At 32.8% G+C, this 26,790-nt stretch overlaps 1 protein-coding gene across 4 annotated transcripts in view; it reads left to right on the forward strand.

Moving 5' to 3' along the window:
- RYR3 (ryanodine receptor 3) overlaps positions 1-26,790 on the forward strand; it is a 174,165-nt gene that overhangs the window by 47,691 nt on the left and 99,684 nt on the right. For 3 of the 4 annotated variants that reach the window (XM_032444977.1, XM_032444978.1, XM_032444979.1), the window contains exons 4-19: positions 438-449; positions 735-806; positions 1,753-1,831; positions 4,578-4,690; positions 5,123-5,222; positions 6,780-6,873; positions 7,523-7,597; positions 8,409-8,565; positions 13,531-13,704; positions 17,970-18,091; positions 18,969-19,137; positions 20,163-20,298; positions 21,671-21,766; positions 22,470-22,588; positions 23,837-23,970; positions 24,300-24,541. In XM_032444977.1, coding sequence (XP_032300868.1) covers positions 438-449; positions 735-806; positions 1,753-1,831; positions 4,578-4,690; positions 5,123-5,222; positions 6,780-6,873; positions 7,523-7,597; positions 8,409-8,565; positions 13,531-13,704; positions 17,970-18,091; positions 18,969-19,137; positions 20,163-20,298; positions 21,671-21,766; positions 22,470-22,588; positions 23,837-23,970; positions 24,300-24,541 — 1,894 coding nt within the window. The remainder of the gene's footprint in view (positions 1-437; positions 450-734; positions 807-1,752; positions 1,832-4,577; positions 4,691-5,122; positions 5,223-6,779; positions 6,874-7,522; positions 7,598-8,408; positions 8,566-13,530; positions 13,705-17,969; positions 18,092-18,968; positions 19,138-20,162; positions 20,299-21,670; positions 21,767-22,469; positions 22,589-23,836; positions 23,971-24,299; positions 24,542-26,790) is intronic. The other variant, XM_015864781.2, reaches the window with a different exon arrangement.

Consider the following 26,790-nt stretch of genomic DNA (forward strand, 5'->3'; position numbering starts at 1 on the left):
GTTCGGACCTTCCAACCCCTGCAATTGTGTGATTTGTTGTGCCCTAAAAGTTTTCTGTTGTAGCTTGTATGTTAAACCTATTTCCTTGAACTTTTTTTTCTTTTTTTTTTTCTTTTTTTTTTCTGGTTACTGAGAAGTAGTCAAAACTAAAGGGATCACAAAGAAAATCCAGTTTTGCCTACTCTGATTTTGCAATATATTTCCATATTTGAAAATATGAAAATTTGAAAACAAATGGTGCTTTGTTGAAACTATGGTTCCAGTTGCTTTAATCAGTCTAATAAATGGTAAATATGACAAGAACCCTAGAAAGTGATTATCCTTCATAAGTGCTTAAATCGTTTGCAATAGTTGATTTTTGTATATTCTTTCAGAAGCCAATTTGTGTATATATGTATATATATTTATTTTTTATGTTTTTTAATGCCTCTGAGAAGTTTGTAAAAAAGGTAAGTACTTGTATTTTACTACAAAACTTTTTTTGAAGAAAAAAAAGTGATCTTATTTAATTATGTTAAAAATTACATTGCAAGAACAAGCTGTGGCTAAGGACATTTGTTTTCTTAGTGTACATTTGGCTGTTATTGTAGCTAATTCATTTATGATTTCTTATGCATCATATGCATTTGATAATTTGCTTAAATATTTGGTTTTTTACTTAAAATTATCACATAAATCAGGTTGTAGTTCATGCAGTGCATTGGTGTTCTAACCTTCTCTGACATGTTCTGTAGGCAGCTCAAGGTGGTCACAGAACTCTCCTGTATGGCCACGCTATACTACTTCGACATTCGTTCAGTGAAATGGTAAGCAAAAACACACTTGCAAATAAATTGGTAATATGAAACTCATAAATGGATGTATTTAAAATAAAAATAATTGTAAGAATTTTCAATAATTGTTTTTTGTAATTCTTCCATACTAAACTAAAAAATAAATTAATAAATTGAATAGCTTGTGATGTCTCGATATGGTTGGAGTTGTCAGTGTTTTAAATTTAGACTGTTCAAATCCATGTCAGTCAGAAAGTTAGCACTGAATTTAACCATAAATTCTGTCCTTCAGGAATCCATTACAGTGATCATTCCATTAGCAAGCTGCTGTTAACACAAGTGAATTTGTGTAATTCACAAATTAGATATTCCCAGGGACTGTGTCTACAAATATGCTAGTTTGTATAAATTTACTGTGTTGTATGACTGGAAAATTTTAACTGCTCTTGATCTCTGAACTATTAGTGGCCATACAACTATCATTAGTAAAGGCTAAAGAAATAAGATGAAGCATCCTCCCTCCTCTTTGCTGTGCTACAGCACTGTATACTACTCTACTGTATTAGTTTTTTATTTCTGTGACTGCTTTTTATGAACCATACAAATAGTAATTGCCTTGATTTACCAGAATTTGAAAGTATTATTTCTGTCTTTGGTATACACAGTATGCTGTCATGCAGGAAACATATTACAGTGAGACTATACTAAGATGTTTACCAATTCCTATCATTAACCTTGTGAAGCTTTGAGAAGGAGTTATATTATGGAAAATAAATATATGCTGAATTGAAAAAAATATTTTGATGATTTAAGGAAACTGGGGAAAGCATATACATATGCAAATAACACTATTCTTTCATTAAAATAAAACTACACAGGCCTGATAGTAAGGTAGGGTAATGTGAATGTATTATTAATTCTGCACTTATGATAATAGATATTGTTGATTTCGATTTCCAATAACTTCACTATTTTTCAGTATTTAACATGTTTAACATCATCAAGATCCCAGACAGATAAACTTGCATTTGATGTGGGACTACGAGAAAATGCAGCAGGTATGACAGGTTATTTTGAAAGAAAAAATTTTCATACATCTCTGTTTTTATAAGATGGATCATGATTAACATTCCTGAAAGCTTGTGATTGTCGTGTCTATTTGTTCACTAGAAATACATCGATTGAAAGTAAATGATGAATGTGAATATTGATGGCTTTAAGTAAATGAACTGATTGTGATTAGAAGTGTAGAGCATCATTGTAATTAAACTAATTTGCCAGAACTACAATAAGACTAGTGGTAATGACTAAAGTAAAAATTTTTGTTGAATAAAATAGATTTGATGCATTTATTTTTCTTTATTTTCTTTGGACCCTATTGCTAGGATTATTGTAATTATAACGTCATGTATCAGTTCATTCATAATATACATTCTAACCATACAACAAAAGAAGCTGGCAGCTTATAATGAAGAAATCAGAAAAAATGCAATGAGCACATTGCTAAAAGAATTGAAGAAAAATAAAATCATAAAATGGATCAAAATACTACCTCAGAGTGGAAAAGGTGCAAAGCAAACAAGAAATGATAAGGAAGTTTTAAAATTTAATCAGCTGCTTTCAAGGAGTGCTGTCAGACCTCTGCTGATAGAAATATTATTAAAACAATTGAGATTTCATGATATCATATGTAAATTAATAAGATACCTCACTGAAAAGCAATTAGTTTGCAAGCTATCACAAACAGGCTTAGGTTCTGATGTATACATAGTGTTACTAAGTGATGAGTCCTCCAGAAATAATTAAATGACCCTGTAGTACATGCTGGAAGACACACACTGTGAAGAAGAAACTACTATACCTATGTACATTCCTCATTAATGTGAAGTTTCAAATGAAAAAATGCCAGTTCCACTAATATCAACTTGTGCTTTCTGCTCATTTTTTCATTATTTTGAAAATAAATTAAAATAAAAATTAATTAGGTTAATTGATGATGGAGGGACACTGTCATGTAGATGTCTAAAATATTTGTGAGCCATGATCTTTGAAACTATATTCCCGAGTGACATTGTCTGCATAGATCACTCCAAAAGTAATGCTTTCTGTGGAAACTTCAGTGAACAGAAAGAGCTCAAAACAACACTGTTTTAGAGCGAATTCTCAGCTACAAAACATTATTTTTTAACATAGTCACCACTACTAGCTCTATATTCTCACAACAGTGAACAGAAGCTGTGTGATGCAGCACTCATAAAAATCTGCATAGACATTCAGAACATGGCTTGTCTTGTGCACTGCTGTCACCACTGCTAAAAAGCAACACCCACCATCTCTGTGAAGGGTGCTCACATCTATATGAGACCTATATTTGGTCTCTATAAATGTTCATCAAGTGTCGATGGATGTCAGTAGGAGTCATATTTTCTGCATGGGAAAATAAAATTTTACACCTTTGCTTCATATGCAGTTCTGTCAGATGCCATTTTGTCAGGCTGCCCCTCTGCTGCCATCTGTCACATGGCAAAAAAGTGTAATGGGTTATTGGTGGAAAGGTACAAGCTCTATTGCCTTACCACAAGCATCTGCCTCTAACACTGTGGGCCAAAATATTAAAATAGGAGGCATTACATTCAGGGCAGCCCAAGTCTGTGTTATCTACACAATGTGAGTTTGAATAAGTGAGGTTTGTCTTTCAGTAGTAGTTATGAAGAAGATGGTTTCAGACTTGTGTGCTTGATTGCTGCCTTAGACAGAGACCATTTTCATTAAGCATGTTGGTAAGAGGAATGTATGTGTTCTCTCACTCAGATAGTTGGTTGTTTTGTTTGTTTGTTTGTTTTTCTAAAATTATTGTTTGTGTATCTGCTTGTGCATTTGAAATTTTCAATACGTGCCTATAGTTGGAATATGTCTGTACTGGTATTTATTTTACTGTACATATGCCAAATACAAATAAAAAGTAGCATGTAAAAGGAGTGATTAGCTGTCTTTCTATGCTGAGAGTTTTGACAACTACAGCATGCCTGTACAGCTCATAAAGTACACATCAAAATTTTACTTCCTCTTACCCTTCTTTGGATTCATGAAAATGTTCATTTTAATCAATTTCATCTGTAGACAGCTTTTTTTGACCTGGTGAATATTCAGTCAAAAGCCACCAGATGCTTCAAAGGATTTGCTTTGGAGGATTTAGTACTTCACACTTCTAGGGTTGTAGCTTTTCTTTATTATATTCTTCATAATCATTTTTGAAGCTTTCTTACTTTAAGAATGCTTTATGTGAAATTTGAAAGTTGATTAACAAGGTTTTTCAATTTGCCTTATGCTACCAGCAATATTGTAAAATTATGGAGTATTTCTTTCAGTTCTACAGTGTAATTGTAGCTTAGACTGGAAGTGGTACAGAATATTGTGATTACAGGTATGAACATTAAGGAAAAGAAGATACACAATGTGATCATGAAGACCATGGTAGCTAGCAGTGATTTTCTGGTGCTGAAGGAAAAATAGTTCTGAGTGTTGTTTTGTAAATGATTGGTGGCTTTAACAAAACATGCAACAGGAAATAACATCTTCAGTGATGGCAAAGATTAGCTGCCAATTTTAATTTTTTAATATTTTTTTTTTTTTGAGAAAATTGAAATATTTGAGTGGATTAAAAAAAAAAAAAAGAGTTGGAATTGTATCATGAATGATTTATAAGACATTTATTAGGTTGTCTCAGTGATGTCCAAAAATATCATTAAATTTTGCATGAGTTATCTGTTTTGCACACCACTGATGAGTATCTCTGTCATTTAGGTGAGGCATGCTGGTGGACAATACACCCTGCTTCTAAACAAAGATCAGAAGGAGAAAAAGTTCGAATAGGTGATGATCTTATCCTGGTCAGTGTGTCCTCTGAAAGATACCTGGTAGGTTTGGTTATTAACTGAGTGAACCAGATGGTGGAAAAATACAGACTATTGGGGAAGTGTTGGGATTCTTACAGATTATTTTTTTTTCTAATCTACAAAATGATGTCTGGTTCTAATGATTTTTATTTTAATTTTTCTCCTTGAATAGTTTTCTTCACACTAGATCAAGATTATTTTCATGCCTTTAGCCTTCAATATTCCCTGTATTGGGAAGTTTTTATTTCTCTTAACCGTAGAATATTTCTAAGCTGCAGTTTTAGAGTGCTCATTAAGAGTTAGCAAAGATAATTTTAAAAGCATGTTCCTACTTATTTTTCAAGAATATATTTCTGTCTCCTTTTTTTTTTTTTTTATTTTGTTGAGAAAGAATATATTAAATATTTTTAAGCACAGAGTTAACTGTTTCCTGTTATTATCTTCTTGCTCCAGCATCTCTCCATGTCAAATGGAAGTATTCAGGTAGATGCCTCCTTCATGCAGACACTTTGGAATGTGCATCCTACGTGCTCAGGAAGCAATATTACTGAAGGTTTGGTATTTTATTTAGAAATTTGTACAGTTTGAATGGCTTCGAATCATATTTTGTGAAGAATGATTGAATGCAAACACCTCAGAACATAAAACTGAAGAGATTATTATGGAAAATGAGAACAGGATAGGAGAGTAATGGAAGGCAATATAGGGAAATACAGGTACTTCTGCTGAGTTAATGGCTGAAAAACTAAATGAGTAGTCTAACACTGGATTTACAAAGCATAAACAGTTACATGAGAAATGAAGACCAAGCAAGCAACAAATGAGTTTATGGTCTCCAGTAAGTAAGTAATTTTTGGAAGTAAGGGCTGATGAGTAAGAAAAGTCAGTAGATTTAGATTTTGTTGAGGAATTTCAATAACCCTGTGTCATGAGATTACAGAAGAGAAATGAGGTACATGCGAAATGGATAACAGGTTTCTTGTAGTTCCTATTTCAATATCCTCATCGTGTTTTTCAAAGATACCTTTTCATTATCCTTTCCGGATTTCATAGCCCTGCATCATTATAGCATCTCTCTGATAGTCACAGAAAATGAACACAATAAATATATCATATTAATCAGCCTTAAATCCCACACCAGATGGTCTGATTTCTCACTAGGACTTTTACTGCATTTCTCAATTATGTTTGAGAAATGTTACCTTATTCTGTGTGTGAAACTTCTTGTTCTGTAATGAAAGACTCATTCAATTGATACTACTCCCTATCTCAATGCCATCCTCTTCATTAACACAGTCTATTGCAAGATTACAAAGTCAGACAGTATCTGTCTGAATATTCTCAAGAAGTGTATGAGAACTGAAATTGTCCACGGGATAACACTAACACAAGTAAAGAGAAGGAAAAGTGTTTTAAAACAAGTTTTTAATATTATGTAACGCAGACAATACTGAATTTTCAGTAAAACTAGATCAAAATCATATGCACAGCATAAAACATAGAAAAATCAGTACATTTTGTATTTCTTCTAACTCATCAGAAAAGATATGAGGCATTCACAATACTGAAGAGAATACTACAGCAACGTGACATAGTAAAAAAGTCTCATAACAGAATCTTTGTGATTTATGTCAAATAATCTTGATAGAACATAAATATCAGAGTGGTGTATTTTCTTCCCGTTCTTTCTTCCTTTTGACCTTTGCAATAATTGGCAACAGGATAATTGCCTGTTATCATTTTCCTGATTTAGAAATGGCATTAGTATGAGTTTCATTCTACTCTTTCTACTTTATATATTTGTTCATTTAACAGATTTGGCCTGTACATGAAACATGCAGTTTTCAAAAACGTAATTAAGCTTTTTTTCCTCTTCCTTTTCTGTCCCAGAATCCTAATTTGATTGTTAAATGTTAAGAGATTGCTGTCCCGTTATCTTTAATTTCAGAAGAAACACATTTTTTTAACTGTTAAAAAATACTAAGATAAAATATACTTTTTCATATGGATTTTACAATTAATTGCAGGTTTTATTTATTTATTTATTTTGAGGATGATATTTTGGGATGGCCAATTTTTAAGCTAATAAGTGAATGTGATTCTCCTGCAGGATATCTTCTTGGTGGGCATGTAGTACGCTTATTCCATGGTCATGATGAATGTTTGACAATTCCTTCTACAGATCAGAATGATTCACAGCAGAAGTGAGTGGTGGTGCTTTTTTTTTGTTGTTGTTGTTCACATTTTCTCTAAAAAATATGTGTAGATCATTAATTGTCAGTTAAATTTAAGATTAGATAAGTTATACAGGTTCAGCTGCCTTGATAGTAATTTTTAATTAAACAGAGACATTATAATTTGAGAGACCTACTAAGCAGAAAATCAGTCATAACTTTTGTATTTCTGAAATTCTGAAATTCAGTTTCCACCAAGATTTTAACCTGTTTAGTGTGTACTAATGTAAGTTGAGGTCAGCAAGCATTAATAGGGAAGATTTTAATAATAAATGAAGGCATTTAACAAACTCTGCAAGCCCAGTCTCTACAGCGTATTTTATATATGATGTCTATTGTACCATGTCACCAAGGTACAAAAGAAAATTCCAAGCCAGTTTGAAAATACAGTATCAGCTTCTGAGGGAGAATATAGTAATATAAATGGCATAAAATCTTAACTTGCCTGGGACATTTGTATTCTGTATTGTGTTTTCAAGGATGAGTAAAAATTTTTTTTTCTGCTCATCTTCATCTATGGAGCTCGCTGAGAGTCCTAGATAGTTTATAGAACTCAATGCTCTGAAAACTAAGTAGCATAAACAAAGGCAAGAGGATGATCTTCTGAATATTTCCATAGGAAAGTGCTTTATGAAACTGGAGGAGCAGGTGTTCGAGCGAGGTCTTTGTGGAGAGTAGAACCCCTTCGGATAAGGTACAGGTTTATTTTATTATTTGTTAGTTACTTCTGTTATGGAAACAGTGACTTAATATAATCACAGAATGGCTGAAGTTGGCAGGTACCATTGAACATCACTGTCCTCATGATCTTTGGAGATCTCCAAAAATGAGACTCCAGCCTCAGGGCAACCTGTGCCTGTGCCCCATTGCTTGCATAGCACAGAAGGGCTTCCTGATTGTTCAGAGGGACCCTCCTGCATCTAGTTTGTGTCTTTTACCTCTTGTCCTGGCACTGGGCACCAATGAGAAGATCTGGCTCCATCTTTATTGAATCCTCCCTTCAGGTGTTTGGAGACATTGATAAGATGCTCGCTGAGCCACCACTTTGTGGCCCTATGCAATGCCTGCTTGCTTTACACTTGGTGTATTGTAAGTACAAATTAAATGTACTTGCAATTAATAGAGTAGTTCTATATCTTAAAGGAAATTATACTTCCTTGGAACGTTGAGTCCCTCACTTAAGTTTAATTTGGTTATGCAGTATTATAGTGTTTAATATGCATGTTAATATTTTTCAGAAAACATGTAGTGATTTTTAAATGCAATGCATGTAATATTGTAATAAAACGGAGTGAGTTTAGAGGAGCAAGAAAATTATAGTGATTACTTCTGTCCAAGGTTCCATTACAAACATATTACCAGTTTTGCATCTGACGTAATGCAAATATTGAAATCAAAAGCAGAAGGGACTTTCTGTATATATCATCTCTAATTTCTGAAACAGGAAATAGAAATGCTAGCTTCATTTACTTAATAAGTTATTCCTTGATGTCTCATACATTTAGTTGGAGTGGAAGTAACATCAGATGGGGTCAGCCTTTCCGTCTTCGACATATAACAACAGGAATGTACTTGGCTTTGAATGATGATGAAGGTCTTGTAATGTTGGACAGAGAAAAGTCGGACACAGCATCTTCTGCTTTTTGTTTCAGAGCATCAAAGGTAAATGACATTAATGGAAGTTTGTCCTCAACATGAAACACTCAAATGCAGATCTGAATTGGTTTCATAACTTTCTACTTTATTTTTAATGTATAAATTGTAGGGTTTCTGCATTTCTGCATCCAAAGGTAAATATCCTGAATCAAGAGTAACAAAGATTTCTTTTAAGAGAAATGAATCTGACAGATAAATTCCAGAGTAAACTAAGCTGTTGACCAGTTTTAAAAACAAACAAGCAAAAAATCAAACAGGATTGAAAGGTAATGCGGTACAAGACACAGTTAATTCAACACAAATGTTATAGAATCATTTTGGTTATGCAGCAACTCATTGATTGCCATTCATTTCAATTATGTTATAGCCGAAATAAATTCCTTTCGGTTTGGAAAAATTCTGCCTTTGTTATTCTTTGTGCTGTGTGCTGATAGGTGAATTGCAAGCAAAAAGTTACTGCTCATTTCTAAAGCATATGTTGTGCAAGTTAGTCTATTTTATTAGCTATTAGCTAATTGCATGTTACTAGCTTTTTCATCGTTTCCAGCTAAGAAAAGCAGTACTAATGAGAGGGGATGAAGATGGAAGAAAGCAAAATTAGTAACTTTCTTTTTCCAGAAGGTGAAAGGTTTTTACACCAAAGATGATAATTTTTTACATGCTTTAATGACAAACAGTGGCTGTTGTTTCTACAATAGGTGTCTTCTTATTGGATAAAAGAAGTTAAATGTTCTGTGTCAGTTTGAATGCTGTATGGTCCCTGAGGAGTACTGAAAGAGAATCTCTGAAGTTAGTTGGGTATGAGATAAAATCTGTCATTCAAGGCTTTGGCAGACTCTAGACTTCCGTTAATATAATGAAGAAAATACTCCTCCTTAGCATTTTTTTTTTTTTTAAATGTCTATTTCATTAGCATGATTGCATGCAGTATGCCAACAATTCTTATTATAACCAATCAGAATAATTGAAAAAGTAACAGGAACTGTGACTTAGATAGCAGTGGCTCACCAAATAACACATCAGTTCTTTCTGCAGCATAAAGGCTATTCAGTTGAGATTGTTTGTATGATGTTGTGCAGGCCTTTTTATTACAGCTGTAATTTTTTCCAGTTTTTTTACAAATCAGAGCATCTTGTTAATGGTGAGTGTGGCAGGCATGCTGTAGTTCCTGGTTTAATGTTGTGGTCAAATTGTTATAATGTACTCACTGCCTAATTGCACACTGACTTAGTGTAACTTTGCTTTTGTTTGAGGCAAGAATAAAAATAGTTGTTTACTGTCAGGAATCTGAGTCCTGCACTGGCCACTGGATAGAGATGTTAGTTTCCAAAGATAAGGGAACAAACAGTGATAATAGGATGGTTAAAACTTTTTGAAGAAAGATGTGATTTTGGATGTGAATAAGGTCCAGAGATTAATCTGGCCTGTAAGAAGAAACAAATTTGAAGGGCTAACCTAAAAAATATGCACTGATTACATGAATAGTAAAAGGAGGAAGAACTTAGAATGAATGGCCATACAACATGAATGCAAGTGTGGCTGCCTTTTAATTTCTGCACATAAATCTTATTTTGTGGAGTGTATGAAATATCCAAGGCTTTCTAGGAGTTTCTTTGAAAAGTTTTCCTTCATTTTCAAATCCTTTTTTAGCGTTTGGGGACAATAAACTTATCTTGACTGTTTTGTTTCCTTTTGCCAGGCTGTGCTGGAAGTCAGAACAGATATTTTTAATTAAAATTTAAATTAGACTTTTTCTTAATATGTTCTAAAATAAAAAGGATTATAACAGGGCTATTTTAACGTGAAGGAATATAGTAAAGAGACATTAATAGAATGTTCTAGTTTATGGTGCTGATTTGAATGAAAACAAAATACATGTATTTGACTTGCTTCTGCAAATAAATGCCAACTAAGTTGAAAAAAATGCAACAAAATTATCTCTTTTGTTGATTTAAAATGGGGTTCACTTTCTCAAAAGTTTTAAAGTATCAGTCTTCATATTTTAAGCCAAGAGTTCTGTAATGCCTTGTGACCACAGATACAGCAGTTTCCCTACAGCAGATGGAATCCTGTTTTGAAATGGGATGTTCTCATTCCAGCATAGTACTTGGCTCACTGTACTCTGTTGAGCAGAACCATAATTATACTCACATTTGAGCAGAAATAAAATCAAGAGCTATACATGATTTAAAATGTTATTTCTTTAAAAACAATCATAGCTCAGAATTAATATTTGAAATTTCATATTTTATTTTGATAACCGCATATACAACTAACAATGAAGAAATTATTTGTGTAGTCTGAGTAGGTAACATTTTAACACATTCAAAAGTCACAGATGACTCATGCAGAAGGATTTGATGTCATTTTAATATTACTGCCAACATGAAGCTATCTTAGGGGCTCAAGATGGCATTAGGATGTCGTAATAGTTTAGTAGTAATCATAAAGTTTAGTTAGTTTTTGGAATAAGATGATAGGCCATATAGAGACCATAGTTGCTAAGTGTTCAAATATTCATTTGTAGGTTCGTATCTTATTGCTGCTATTTACAAGTAAGCACCACTTCTACTTATTTTATATAAGACTAGAAAGTAGGAAGTAAAACTGAAATTACATGTTTTTGTTGTTGTTTTTTGTTTTAGCTTTGGCTAGTAGGGTATAGAAATGTATGAAGCAAGGCATGGATTATAGTAAACACCAGCAAGATAAGTGTGCAGCATATATCAGTTCTCTGCTCTTATATTTGATGACTTTGCATCTTTTTCTTTGGTTAAATTGCTGCAGCAGGTGGTAGTACTTTTCGTGCTGCAACAATGCACAGTACTAAAAGATACCATTTGTACTTGCATACATAGATTAGTCTTATTAATTTTTGAGGGTAGAAAGGCCCTTGAAGTATCAAGGACATTTTTCTACAAGATGACTTAAAAAATCATTGTGAAGATAATCATTTCTTTGTCTCATTCAGTCTGCCATTCCTTTTCTTATGCAGGTATTCTCCATTTTTGAAATCTTGCCCTTCTAGTATATTAAACAATTTGTGAAAGATGCTTATCTTTGTCAGCTTTGTCCCCCAAGCTCATTTGTTCCTATTTTATTTTTTTTTCATTACTGTTGTTATTTTTCCTTTGACAACTTCCAGACCGTGATGTGATTTGTTTTTTTCAGCTTGATTCATTTGTGGCCTCAGGGAGTTAAATGAAAATAGGCTGTGAAGAGGGGGTTTTGGAGGACAAAATGATTTGATGTCTTGCTGTAAAGTTACAAATATCTTATAGATCATAGTTGTTATTACTTTTTTTTTTATCATCTTTTTCTAGCAATAATCTTTTTATAACTTAGACTTCTGATAGCTGTTAGAAAATATACCGTTTCTTTGCACAGTACTATCAAATGACTTGGCTAAAATCTTAGACAGAGCGCAAAGAACAAAACTTCACAAAGAGGCATTTTTGCTCTGTTGTTTAAAGTGAAAACAGCCTTTATGGCTCCAAGAACATTTTGAAATGTGATATTTATTTATTTATTTATGCTAAGTGTAATCAAAACGAACCAGTATCATTTTAGTTTTAACAAACAACATGTTAATTCATTTTGCTTGTTTCTTGACACATTTGTAATACTTGATAAAAATGCCTTAATAATCAGGGTGCTATGTAGAGCTAAGTAATTAATTGCTTAAAGTTAATGAATTTGTGTTATTTCCTTGTATTCTTCATTATTTAATGGTCCCACGGCAAATACTTTTTGAAGTGGTTCATCTTTATCTGTATGTAGTAATGCAATCCACATGTGACATGATTTTCACGTAGTCTTTGTAATTGTAGTGGTATCCTAAAGGAATATGTTGTAATTTCATTATAGTTCATCTTGATGTTATTTTGTGGTTTCAACTAAAATTGTCGTTGAAAGATGACAGCTAGATTCCATTTAAATGAAAATGGTTTAGTTACAGTAGATCATCTTTTACTCCATAGATGTTGAACATTCACTAAACAGTAATGAAAACCTGTTACATGTGTCTTTTATCAGTGTCTAACCTTTTTTCTTTTCTTAGCAAGAGCTTAGCAACAATTTACACCTCAGAGGACTTGGAATTATAGGAAATACTATACTACCTAATACTCATTTTCTGTTTAACAACAAACATACACACGCATCCAAAATTTGCCATTACAGAATTTACTAAATATTTCTGTCTTTATTTGCAAATGCAATTTTGAAAGGAAAACTGTGTATAAATAAAGAAATAAAAATTGCTTGCTTTTATAATCTTGGGTTTAAAAATTTTACTGGATGTTCCAACCAAGCACTGAAGTGGCTTGAAAAGAGGTTTGAATGAGTCAACTCCTCTTGCAAAGAAAATGAATGTGAAAATAAATGTAAGAAATAAAGAGATGCAAATGTAAAATATGTTTAAAATCTGAGTCTTCCTATCTTTGCTGCTTGTTGGAATATGGAGAAATCATTGCAAGTGTATTTTTAATATGCATATACTAGTTATAGGCAAAAACTTAGCTAGCATAAAAGTACTTTATTTTAAAAATAAGTTTCTGCTTATTTTTTTTCTAATTATTTAAGCTGAAATTTGAAAAATTTAATATAGTGTTCTTCAGACTGTACTAAATTGAGTCTTTAACAAAATCAGTAATCACTGATTAGCTTAGGTGAAATGTTTAGGTTAGTTTAATAATTAAAATTTTTAATACATATTTACTTGGCAATGGATTTTACTTGATGTTTTTTGCTCTGGTAGTTATGGTGTTACTTCAAGTTTGAAATGATTTTTGAACAATTAGAATCTGAGTATTTTTGTACAGACAATTAGAAATTTTCTGAAATTAACTTTAAGCCGCATCCTAACAGCAGAGATATCATAAACATTGTTAAATGTTGTTGTTTGCTGTAGAACTCAGTGGTTTATTCTGCCCCAGTACAGGGATTAAATGCCAACTTTTATGTTCATAGGAACTAAAAGAAAAGCAGGATTCTACTCTTAAACGTGACATTGATGGAATGGGAGTCCCAGAAATAAAATATGGTGATTCAGTCTGTTTTATTCAACATGTGGCCAGTGCCTTATGGTTGACTTATAAAGCACCAGATGCTAAATCAGCACGCTTAGGTCTCCTGAAAAGAAAGGTAATGGTTTAAGCTTTTCATTATTTGTTTTTTAATTATTTGTTGAATTAATGTTAGTTGTGTAACAATTTTAGTCTGTCCTGTTTTTGTTTTGTTTTCTTTTTATCATCCTGTCAATGTGGCTGTTGTGGGATTAGTTTTCTTGTGCTATTTTATTGTAAACAGTGAATGCTTTAACTCTAAAAATGGTGTTGATGAAGAATGTTAACGTAGTTACATGACCAAAGGCATTCTGGATTTCTTTTTAAACATCATCTTCTTTTTAAACACAGTTTTCTTTTAGAAGTCCTCCAATGTTTCTATAAATGTAAAACAATGAAAAGAATGGTCCAACTCAGTGAGCTGGAAATTAAATAAAGGTGGTAAGGGCCCTACCTTGGATGAGCAAGTAGCTCCTGATAAACTTGGTTCTAAAAGAGAAGTGTATACAAATTGATTGAGGAGGAATACAGAGATGCTGTCTAAGAATGCAGGCTTGGATTTAGGAAAAGCATAGACCAGTTATATAGTTATAGTTATAGAGTTATATAGTTATAGTAACTATATAGTTATATAGTTATATAGCCCATAGCATAGTTGATTCTAGATGTGAGGGGGTGGGAAGGGGTGGAATACGGGAGATGCAGTGTTTGCCTCTGATGTCTTTGCTTTGAAATACTTGGGAAGCTATAAACTTAATTATCAGTTGGCACGTATTTATCAGAATTTAAGGAGATGTAGTCAAATGTGTGATGTTATCTCTTCAGGATGAGAACACAGGTGGTCTAGTAGGGTTATGATAGGTCAGGAATTAACGGAACAAAAGCCATCTCAGTAGTGTTCGCTTCTTGTAATCCTGTTGTTTTTTTCAGTTCCGGTTAGATAAAGAGTGAAAATTTATCCTGTGAAGCTTAAGCAAGGAAATGCAATCTGGTTATTTCTGTTAAAACTTTACATAATGTCAACACTTGCTTTTCTCAGAAGACAACTAAGCTAAGCTAAGGAAGCAGTCAAGGAAAATGGAAGTTTAAACAGCTCACTTACAGAAGTCTATTTATAAAATATAAATGTATGTATGATTTGAAATGTCTGGTCAGGGCAGCATAGGCTATTACAGAATTGCTGAGTTGAAAAAGTACTTCTGGAGGTCTTAAATCTATGCTCGAAGCATGTTCAGCAAGAGCAGGTTGCTCTGGTCCAGTTAAGTTTTTATTGTCTCCAAGGATGGAGATCCCACAACCTCAGCTGTGTGAATACCTTATGTTTAAGAGAAACTTACCTGTATACCTCCTTTGAAGTGTATAATATGTGAGTTACTCTGAAAGTTATGCCTGTAGTAATGGAAGTGACAACAGATACAAAGAGCACAGTAACACTACTTGATAGAGCAAATTCTTAGCTACAAAACACACGGTTTTTCAGCACAGTGACCACCACTAGTTATACATTTTTACCAGCATTGAACAACAGGTGTAATGCCATGCTTGTGAAAGTGTACATCGGTGGAGGTGGCCAGGCTGTGAACTCTTTCACAGCTGCTATTATCATATTATTGATAGGCAAATGCTGTCTACACAGTCCATCTCTCATTGGCCTGTATATATTCAAGTCTGAAATGTTGTTTTCTTCTCTGCCTTGACTCTGGAATCTCAAGCCTTCAGCTTAGTGATGGGTGTAGTGGTTAGAGTTGATGGTTTGTCTGAGTTCCAGGAAGTCTAGAAGGATCACCCTTTTCCAATGCTGAAAAACTGTACAAAACTGAAGTCTGCATCTTCAGCTTTTTCTTCAGTGGAGAATTTGCATGTGGCCGTTCTGTGGTCTGTTGTTTTGACTCCAGATCATAGTGGCTACACCACATCTTTATCACTGGTAATGATGCAATCCAGAAAATTGTCACCTTCGGCCTGATATTGGTTTAGTAGCTCCTGATGAACTCACATTCTTACTGTTCCTGTGAGACCATTTATGGGACTGACCAGGCACAACCTTTTTCAATACTACAAAGTTGCCACCATTGTTTCCAATGCATTAAAGTTGATATTCAGCTCTGTACACAGTTCTTTGATCATAATCCACCAATATGCATGGATGTGTTGATTGACTCATTTTTTGTTTTGTGGTGGGACAGCTGTGTATTGCTGTCTGGAACATGGCTTTTCTTTGGCATCACCATCACCACTGCTGGAATGGATCACTAACTAACTGCCTCACATCCACTGTTCAGTCTACACAAAAAACAAACAAACAAGCAAACAAAAACAAAACAAAACAAAAAAATCCTGCGATTTTTCTGAATGAAGGAATTAGATTACACATCTTTGTCTCATATGTACTGATGTCTGATATGTACATATGTCTGATGCTATTGTGTCAGAGTGCCCATCTGCTGCCATCTGTCTCACAGCAACATGGAATATTGGTGGGGAAGGTTCAACATATTCTACTATGCCACTAATATCTACCTCTGATTTTATGAACTAGCTTAATAAAATAGAACACGTTACTTTTGGAGCAGCTGTTTATATATACATTTGCATACGTGTCTACTGTATGGTTGTAGTTGTTTTAATTTCTGTTTTCAGGAATGACTGAAGAAGGGAACGAAGCAATAATCTATAAAGTAACAAATTAGGAAAAAATTCTCATCCTTGTGGTTGTAGACAGAGTGAAAGCAAAAATGTCTTTACCTGCTATTTTCAATAATCCTTAAGAAAAGGAAGAAAAAATGGCTGCTTAATATTGCTGTTGTGTCACCATGGGTACTTCCGATACCTACTGTATTTCCATTATTCTTATAAAACATCTTTTTCAATTGATTTCCCTCTTTAGAAGGCCTTTCAACTTTTTAAAGCATTTACAATTTTCTTTAAGCGAATATGGTCTTTACTCAGTGTATTAGTGATTTTTTTCATTAAGGTAATATGTTTTTCAAGGCTACTATGCCTTGAAAAAAAAAAACAACAAAAAAACAAAAAACAAAAACACGATCTCGTTTATTTATACAACATAAGTGGTCACAAAAGGTCAGTAATTGGCCAGTTTCATTCAGTACTTCTCAAGTTCATGGCTCTTTGTATCGCTGTCATTCAGTGTTTCCTTAGTACATAGTAGCAGTTTCTTCCTTTGTTGTTCCCACAGTGTCTATGGGATTCCGTTTTTGTTTCCAGCTTAGTGAGAAGACTAAATCTTTAACAGCAACATGGTGTTGAAAGAAAATTGCGAGGTGCAGCAGCATTAGTTGTAACCTGTTTGTGAAAAGTTTTCGTTTCTCTAACATCCTTTCCAGAATGCTAAGCTGCATGAAACAAAACGAGAAATCTATATTAAATTGCAAAGTGTTTTCTTATTGGTTGTGATGGGAAGAAACATTCTTCAATCACTGTTCGTTTAAGAGACAGGAGCACCCCTTGCTATGTTAACTGTGTTGTTCCAGGAAACAAACTCATGTGCAACGTGACCATAAATAAAAGTTATTGAAAAGAAATAAATATGACCAATACATAAATTATTCTTCTTTAAGGTAAAATTATCAATATAGTTATTCAGAAATGTCTTCCAGTTCTTCTACATCACATTTCCACAGTTCCTGGAGTCCAGATAATCTTATAAAAAATGCTTCACTTTAAAGAGCATATATTTCATTCTTAAAAATGTAGTCTAGAATTCTAATGACTCAAAATGATCAAGGCTTATTTTATTGAGTTGTCTAGGATTTTGCCATATTTTTGTGGAATTGGCTACTTAGTTAAAGGGAAAATTGAAAAGATATCTGCTGTTTCTTTAAGTTCAATTCTGGTTCTGTTAAGAACCTAACATAATGTTTATAGAATAATTGGATGAATGAGAAGTTAATAGTAAATATTGTTGCTCCCTTAGATGTATTGTAATTGTAATGTTTATCACTAGAGCTTGATTTTCTTGTCAGTAATCTTCTTCTACGTTAATATTTTAGTGGATTATGCTTTAAGGTAGTGAGGATCCTTCCCTGATAGTCAGAATATAGAAATAATTATGTTTCTTCTTTCAAACAGGGAAAAAAGTATATAAACTTAGCAACTTTCAGGGGTATGAAGGTACATAGAAATGCCATCTCTGAATAACTCTAATTTGAAACTGACAATTTTGTATTTAAATAATAGATATTCAGATAAAGTGAGAACCAAGTAGTAGTTCAGTAAATATGCCTTTAGTGTTTTCAATACAATATGTTAAAAATGTCAATTTGAAAAAGAACTTATAAAACATCGTCTTTTTTAAATCATGTGGTAATTCCTGACTTTCAATAGGTTATATTACACCAAGAAGGTCATATGGATGATGGTCTAACCTTACAAAGATGTCAGCATGAAGAATCGCAGGCTGCTCGAATCATTCGCAATACTACAAGCTTATTCAGCCAGTTTATAAGGTAGTTGTTATCATCTTGTATACAATATTTTTTGTTTGTTATAAGTACTCTAAAATGAGATGAATGTCTCTAATAAAATTCTTTTTTCCTGTTTCCAAATATTTGTATTTAGAAAAATTTATTTATTGGTCATTGGTGCTATTAAATAGATAAATCTCAGCTTAACAAAGATGCTTTAGATGTACCTTGATGCCAGACATAAACCGGGCCATAGTCTAGAATAAGTTTGAAGAAAAGATTTTAAATATTCTAAATTACATTAGCAATGATTCTATGGTAGCTAGAAATTGAGAATATTCAGAAAAGGTTTTTTATTTTTGTGTTTTTCTTGGTAAACAGAATACTGTATTTAACTGTATTTAAATTTGTCAAACTATTTGGAAGTATAATAGATGGTTACTACTAAAAGCTGCAAGTCCTTGCAAATGAACAATAGAAGGAAATAGAAAATATATCTCTGGATATATATATATGGATATATCTTCTTTCTTTCAAAATCTTGGCAGCAACATTTTACTTGTACCTTTTTAGTTACCCATCCTCTTGAATTCTCTGTCGCCTTGGTGGTTACCTGGAAGACTTGAAAGACCAAAGCAGCAGTCATCTTTCATCAGCCTTATTCTCAATCACAGATTATATGCATTAAGAGCAGTTAGGGCAAAAAGCAAAACATCAACCAAGAAGAGAAAATTAACATCTTTGCTCATTTCTGTCAAATAAATGATTATGTGAGCTTTCCTGAGTCTTTTGTTTAAATCCATACATTCATATGCAGTGAAATAAATTTAAAGATATTCAAAGTCAGTAAGAGCATCTTAACAGAGAGACAGTAAATATTATCTGATTTAGCCAGTTTCTGTGGTTATTTTTTCCATAGTGGTAATAACAGAACACTATCACCCATTGCCCTGCCTGTTGAGGAGATGGCACAGACTCTGCAAGACCTGATCAAGTACTTCCAGCCTCCTGGAGAAGACCTGGAACATGAGGATAAGCAAAACAAGCTTCGGTCCCTCAAAAACAGACAAAACCTATTCAAAGATGAGGTAGAGAGAAATAACTTGTTACATTGTATTAATTTTCTGTATGTAGTGTCACAAATATTCAGAGCAATCTAAAAACAGCCATTAGTACACATGTATGATTTATAATGTAAAGTAGCATAGTTTATACCGGTAATGCCATATATTAACTTCTTGTTCTGTATTTTTCACATCAACACTTTGCACAAGTCACAAACTCTATCTAATAAAATTTGATCTTTATACTTATAGATATTCTTAATCAGGTGCCAGCATTAACAGAAATACTGCATTTAAAAGTATATATATTTTTTTCCCTACCCATATATGCATTCTGGATGCCTGAAATGAATAGTAAAACTTGAATAAATTGTAGATGATATTTCTGAAGTCTTGTCCTCCAGAGCATGAAATAAGAAATTTTTATGTCTAGAAGTTGGGAGAAGACTACTTTTAGAGGAGGATATGTGTTACGTAATTGGAGAATTGCTGCTTTTTGAAAACAAATTTTGCTTCTTTTTAAATCTGGGGAGACACTTGAAATCCTTGCAGCTTTCCATTACCATTTCAGCCTAAAACCAAACTGAAGTTAAAAAATTCATTCTAGTATTTTTCCTGCATAACAGAAATTTTCTTGACTGGCAAAATTTCAACCCTTATTAATGAGATAAAAATTCCTATATAGACTTCCTGTATAGACTTTTTTTTTCCTATGAAAGGAAGATACTACATATAGAATTTATATTCTCAAAAATTGTAAAAATCTTTATTCTCACATTTGTTTATTCCTTACCCCTTATACTCTCAGCAGAGTAATGAGTGACATAAAATCCTTCTCTGTTAGTTAGTTAATTTTAACTTAGAAAAATAAACTTTTGGATCTTGTAAGCAGGTGGTTGTTGTTGTTTTTTTGTTTCTGTTGTTTGTTTGTTTTTTTAATTTAAATAAAGATGGTGCTTTACATATGCAGTAAAAAAAGATTTTGTTAAGAGGACAACATACACTTTTTTCACATGTAGATGATTTTCCTCTCTGTTATATGTGTCTAGGGAATGCTGGCACTAGTTTTGAATTGCATTGATCGTTTAAATGACTACAACAGTGCAGCTCATTTTGCAGAAATTGCAAGAGAAGAACACGGTACAGCATGGAAAGAAATTTTAAATCTCCTTTACAAACTGCTTGGTAAGTTCTTCAATTAAAACATTAAGTTAGGGAAAAAAACAAACATATATGCATATATAGGATATGTATTGTCTGTATTCTACTCACTGCTTCACTGCTGAAGAATATTTTGTATGCTATTCATTCTGTCACATAAGTGGTAAAATTTCTTCCATGTACTCACTGACTCCCATTACAGAAAGTAGAGCAATGTTATTGAGCAGTGTTGCGATGGAAAAAAATAAATTCCAGCTGGAATAATGAATTGATGCAACATGCCAAATTAATGTCCTTTTAAATTATTAGTACTTGTGGTATCTGAGCTGACATGAGTTAATATTTCGAACATTTAGAAAAATTGGAAAATGGTTTCTGTTTATGAAGATGAAAAGAAACTTAAAAGTAATGTTCAGAATTAATAGATTTACAGAATCCATTTTTTTTCATTTGAGGCTTAGATTCAAGCATTAATAAAATAATTGCATCAAATAAAAAATATTATTTTCCAATTTCAATGCCAAGCTCTCTAGAGGTAGCTGTTCTGGTGTTGCAATAGGACCAAAATTCTATAACAGAGAAGAATGTACATCTATTTACTGTTAAGTCAATAATTTTGTATATAAATTGCACAGATCCTCATATAGGAGAATCGTGTCTTCTACTAGAGTTTTAGATGCATTTCAATTTAATGAAAAAACAGTGTGAATCATGGTAAAATAAGCAAGTCAAGAGTTACAAGTATAAAACAAAGTAGTAATAGTGCTTTGAACATGCACAAATAATGCGAGTAGCTCAGTAAGTAGGCTTCTTCAATTGAAATCTTTTAATTACTTAAGAAAGTATTAAAATATTGTCTGAATTTTATGCAATTTTAAGAGTATTTTGGGAAAAAAAATCCTTGTCTTTGTAATACTTTTCTAATATTGTCTTGATTTTCTTCTGCATGTGCATTTTGAACACAGTTGTTTGGTCAATAAATATTAATTCCTCAAAAGAAAAACAAAAATCTTTGGTTATTTACAACAAAAATCTTTTCGTTATCTTTCAGTCTTTGATAGATCTTGATAGTTGCATGAAATAAAGGTGTTAGATAATTTATATTACTAATTACTATTACTATTTGTAGGAGTGTAATTTTGCTTTACTCAGTAGATGTTCTGTGAACTGGAAAAAAAAACAAACAACTTAATGTACTTTAGATGTTATGTCAATTGTTGATAAATTGTTGAGGATCTTAATTATTTGTTAACATCACACTTAGGATTATCATCTTTAGGATATGTTAAATTGTTACTAGGGAAATGCCAAAATATATATAATCAACACTGGTGATTTAAAAAAAGAAATCTACTGTTTAAAAATTATATCTTATGTGGCTTTTTTTTTTTTTTAGCTGCTCTCATTCGTGGCAACAGAAACAATTGTACTCAGTTTTCCAGTAACCTAGATTGGCTGATAAGCAAATTGGACAGATTAGAATCTTCCTCAGGTAAGACTTATCAGTGTGAATTAACTATCAATACACCTTATACAGGTGTCATGCATGAATTGCTCATCATTTGATGAGCAATTGCTCATCAGAGCAATTTTGCTTGAAAATAGCATGCGTTAGAGAATAAAGCTCACAATCCCCTGTATCTCCATTACTGGTTTTTTGGGGTTTTTTTGTTTTTTTTTGTTGTTTTTTTTTAAATGAGCAAAGTGTTAGATTTAAACAGTTTTTTGTAACTGTTTTGCTCCATTCATTTCATGTGTGCAGTATTGCATCCAATTAGACAGTATAGTATCAGTCTTATTACTATCAGGTAACAACAGAGTTGCTTGTAGACACAAATACAAATTCTATACAAAATGTATAGAAATTTCTTTTTGTATGAGATGTTAAAAAAAAAAATAAAATCAAGCTATGCAATTATTCCCACTAATACTTCTATATCTCTCATTAAGAGGAAGGATTTATACTTGCATTTTCTTTTGTGGTTGTTTTCAAACAAACCAGTAAGTGTTTCATAATGCATTTATGTCTGATATACTTCACATCGTAGTCATATCAAGAACAAGTGTTTTTATTCTCTTTTTAGATATAGAAAAGATATTATTTCTTAAGATACTCTGTTATTTACTGAGCTTTTGGACCACGTTTAGTTGTGCAGATGATTAATGACAATATTATTACTGTGATCATCATTCAGGTATTTTGGAAGTGTTGCACTGTATTTTGATTGAAAGCCCAGAAGCTTTAAATGTTATAGCTGAAGAGCATATAAAATCTATTATTTCACTGCTGGACAAGCATGGGCGAAATTACAAGGTAATGTTTGGAAGAACTAAGGATGTTTTGATAAAGTTGGGGGGAAAAAATAAAGCAATCAATCTGGGAAATGTCTACATGGAGATAACTAATGCTACTACTTTTAAACAAATAAAATTGAAGTATGTCTACAATATTGCTTTGTTGAGATCTAAATAAAGAAACATATGTAAATGTTTTTCTGTTTCAATTAGGGCAAATATGTCTGACACGATCATTGATAATGAAGAAATATTGATAACCAGTCAAAATGGGTTGTATCTATGATTGTATATTAGCTGGTTTTTGTAAGCACTTGGACAGAGTAAATTGTGCTTTGTGTAAAACCTAGACGCACCCAGATGTGTAGACAGAGAACAAGAATGACTGATGTCCTGTATTGCTTCTGCTTATGTTGGGCAGCATTTTCCAAAGTCATAATCATCAGTGTAAATATGATGTTGTGTCTTAGGGATGGTCTATAATGCGTTTAACGCATTCAGTCTATCATCATCTCTGTGATGGCATAACAAAGCTCAAGTGCATCTTTAAGAGCCTTTGGATTATTTGTTTGTTTGTAATAAGAATGTTGTGTCCCTCAGTATTAAGCACTGTGTTACTATGTTCTCACTTTTAAAGGTTTTTGCCCATTGTCAACTCTGTTGTAACCATTAATTTGTTAGACAAGTATGTCAATTTCAGACACACACACACACACACACAAAAAAAGGTTTTAGATCTTTCTGAAACTCTGTTTTGCTTTATAATGAATTATCTTAAATGTTTTATTGTCCAAATTCACATAGATTATTTTTCATATCGTAAACATGCTTTCATAACCGATTAATAGACAATCTGAGAATTGAAGCTCAGAAAGTTCTTTGGACAACATTAAATTTTTCAAAATATTTCAGTTTACATTTAAAATTTTTAATGTGATGGAATAGAAAGTATATTGTAAAGCATTGACATGCAGCTGTACTATCCCTACTTTTTTTATAATAGAAAATAAAATACAAAGTCTCAAAATAAGGCTTATGTGAGGCATTTGCAAACCCTATGTTATGAATCTGTTTACAAATGTTTGCTATCCCCACAATGAATTACAGACTATATGCAATCTGTATGTATGAGAAGTATTTAAAAAAAAATACGATAATCTCTATTATAATCCTTCCCTTACATACATTCTGAATGTAAATTAACAACTGAACTACAGCATGTACAATTAAAACCATTATCCAACTTTCTTTTGATTTCTTCTTTCAGGTTCTTGATGTGCTTTGCTCTCTTTGTGTCTGTAATGGAGTTGCAGTTCGTGCCAATCAAAACTTGATCTGTGACAATCTACTGCCAAGAAGAGACTTACTTCTGCAAACACGTTTGATTAATGATGTGACAAGGTATTGTGAAATTATTCATTATTATATTAGGAGAAAGTGAACTTAAATGTCTTCCATAATTGTAGAAAGTACTGTCGTCTGACTAATGCTCTGCAGTTTTCAATATTGAGACAGACTTTTAAGATATGTTTATATATAAACTTCTTAAAAATCCATTTTCACTGAGATATGGCAGTTGTCCTGGAAGCCTTGCCCCTTGAGGTTCCTTCCAATCCAAGCCATTCTATGGTTGGAAGATTTGTGAAGTGAATTTGACTATTATACAAGAATATAACTCATATGCCACATTTTATATGTTACACTAACTGAATTATATTTTCTTATTTTAGCATAAGGCCAAACATATTTTTGGGTGTTGCTGAGGGCTCTGCACAGTACAAGAAGTGGTACTTTGAATTAATAATTGATCAGGTTGATCCATTCTTGACGGCAGAACCCACCCATTTACGGGTTGGATGGGCCTCCACTTCAGGCTATGCCCCCTATCCTGGAGGTGGAGAAGGATGGGGTGGCAACGGTGTTGGAGATGACCTATACTCTTTTGGTTTTGATGGCCTTCATCTGTGGTCTGGTAAGTACTTTGTTCAGTTCCACTTACTGTATTAAGGAATTACCAACCTCTATTTTCACTTATCTTTCAGTGCATACATGTGTGTATGTGCATATGCAACATACTGATCTATAGTGAGCTGTATTCAGAGCTTCAGAATATCATGAAGTTAGAATGTTAGGTCAGACTGCTTTTCTGATATTGTAGTACTGAGCTATGCCAGCTGGGCTGTTTAGCAGATAATTTTTATTTTCACAATTTTAACTTATAAGTGGCATTCTCTAGAACAAGACTTAGGTGTATCTGTTCAAAATCAGTGAATGCATGTAACTTAGACAAATTCTTATGTATAGATGTATACAGAGTTGTATTCATTCACTTTGCATCTACAGTTTAAGTTAAATGAAATTACCCTTACACATATACTGAATAAACTGAATTTAGATTTTGGTAAATCAATTCATAAAAGATAATTCTGGCAATTAGAAATTACTACACAGTATTACCCATTTCTTCTTGTTTTAGAATATAAATTTTAGTAGTGCAGCATCAAATTAAAACCTGTACTTATGCTCTTTGAAAAAAATATTTTGTATTGAGCACTTTAACTAAAGCAATCCTATCAGAGAACATTCAGGTTTTCTATAAATGCTTTTTAATGCCTAAGAGACCCTCAGTTTGTATTGCAGGGAGGTGATTAAACTGCTTTTTATGAAGCACGAGGTTAATGGTTTGAAGCAATGCTCTCTTAAGAATCAGTGATATTACATTTGTCATCTTAATGACCATTCTTTGCTTACGCAGATTTTAGATGTTAGCGGGGCAAGTTAACAGATAAGTGGACGTGACTGCATAGGCAGTCAGCTAGATTTGAGTGAGAGCTCTAGAGGAGCAATAAACGTTTACAGGAGAGCTCATCTGAGGTGTTACAGATTGACTAATATTTGTATTAATGCATACATTATAATAAGCATTCAGCTTTTTTTTTTTTTTTTTTTTTTTAATTTTTTCTTCTTTAATGATCCTCCACCCCTTAAACTCTATGGAAAGGCAGCTATAGCATACTCTTTGTAAACAAAAAGGTATCTTGCAGAAAAGAACGTATTGACCATGTCAGCATACAATGCCATAGAAACAAGGAGCAAAGTGCAAGTACCTAATTCTAAGAATAAAGTGGCAACGCAGAGAGTTTTAGTTTGTTTCCTGTTTTTCCTAACATATTCCCTGAATAAATTGTATTTCAGAAAAGCAATATTGCATAGGGCTCTAAAATAAGAAAATACTGATGTATAGAATTATATATCTTAAGTTACATCGGTTACTATCTTTTCTGTGAAACCAATGAAAGGACAAAGAAATCAGTAGGAGGTGCTTGACTTTTCAAATACATTAGCAAAATCCTTGTATAGGACTTTATGTGTAAAAATATCTCTGTGTACATATTCATCATTTTTGGGGGGATCACTCTGGGGGGGGAAGGGGAGAGGGAGGAAGTAAGTTGAAAAGTGTATATAATAGTTCAACAAATCATTAATATAAAATTAAATGCTAATGGAATAACAGTAATAGGTTTGAAAGTCTTTTAAATCTTTTAAATGCTAAGGGAACATTAAGTGTACTTAAACTGTATTGAGCATATGACTGTCTGTTTTTTAAGAAGTTTCAGACACATAGTGCTTACAGAATCACAGAATTGTAGGGATTGGAAGGGACCTCTAGAGATCATTGAGTCCAGCCCCCTGCCAAAGCAGGTTCCCTACACCCCAAAGCAGGTTCCCTACACCCCAAAGCAGGTTCTCTACACCACTTAGACTTAACCACTTAGACTTGCTTTGCAGATAACGTTCTTTGAAAGGTATTCTCAGATTTATTCCTTGGTTAAAAATCTATCCGGATGCTTAAATGGGACTAAACAGAAGGAGTTATCTATAAATGTATATACATTGATTACTTCAGATATCTCCAAATAGTTGGTTTTTTTTAAAAAAAAACACCTGTTTGTTTATAGCCATAAGGTTCCAGCTAGAGAATATGAAAAAACTATGCAAAAAAAATAGAGAAAACTCCCCGTGTTTAGTTTGCTGCTGTATATTAATAAAGAAGACCTAATCCATGAAGGTCTTTATCTGATTTCTGGTAAATTAGTGTAAGACAGTATTCTGTTCTGCCTCCTGATAATAAGTATTAACTTGAATATTGGCCATAATCCCAGGTCCAATAAATATAACTTGAAATGTGAGCTTATCTTGCCCATGTATTTTACACTTGTA

Source organism: Coturnix japonica, chromosome 5 (genome assembly GCF_001577835.2).
Source record: "Coturnix japonica isolate 7356 chromosome 5, Coturnix japonica 2.1, whole genome shotgun sequence".
In the NCBI taxonomy this organism is placed as follows: domain Eukaryota; kingdom Metazoa; phylum Chordata; class Aves; order Galliformes; family Phasianidae; genus Coturnix; species Coturnix japonica.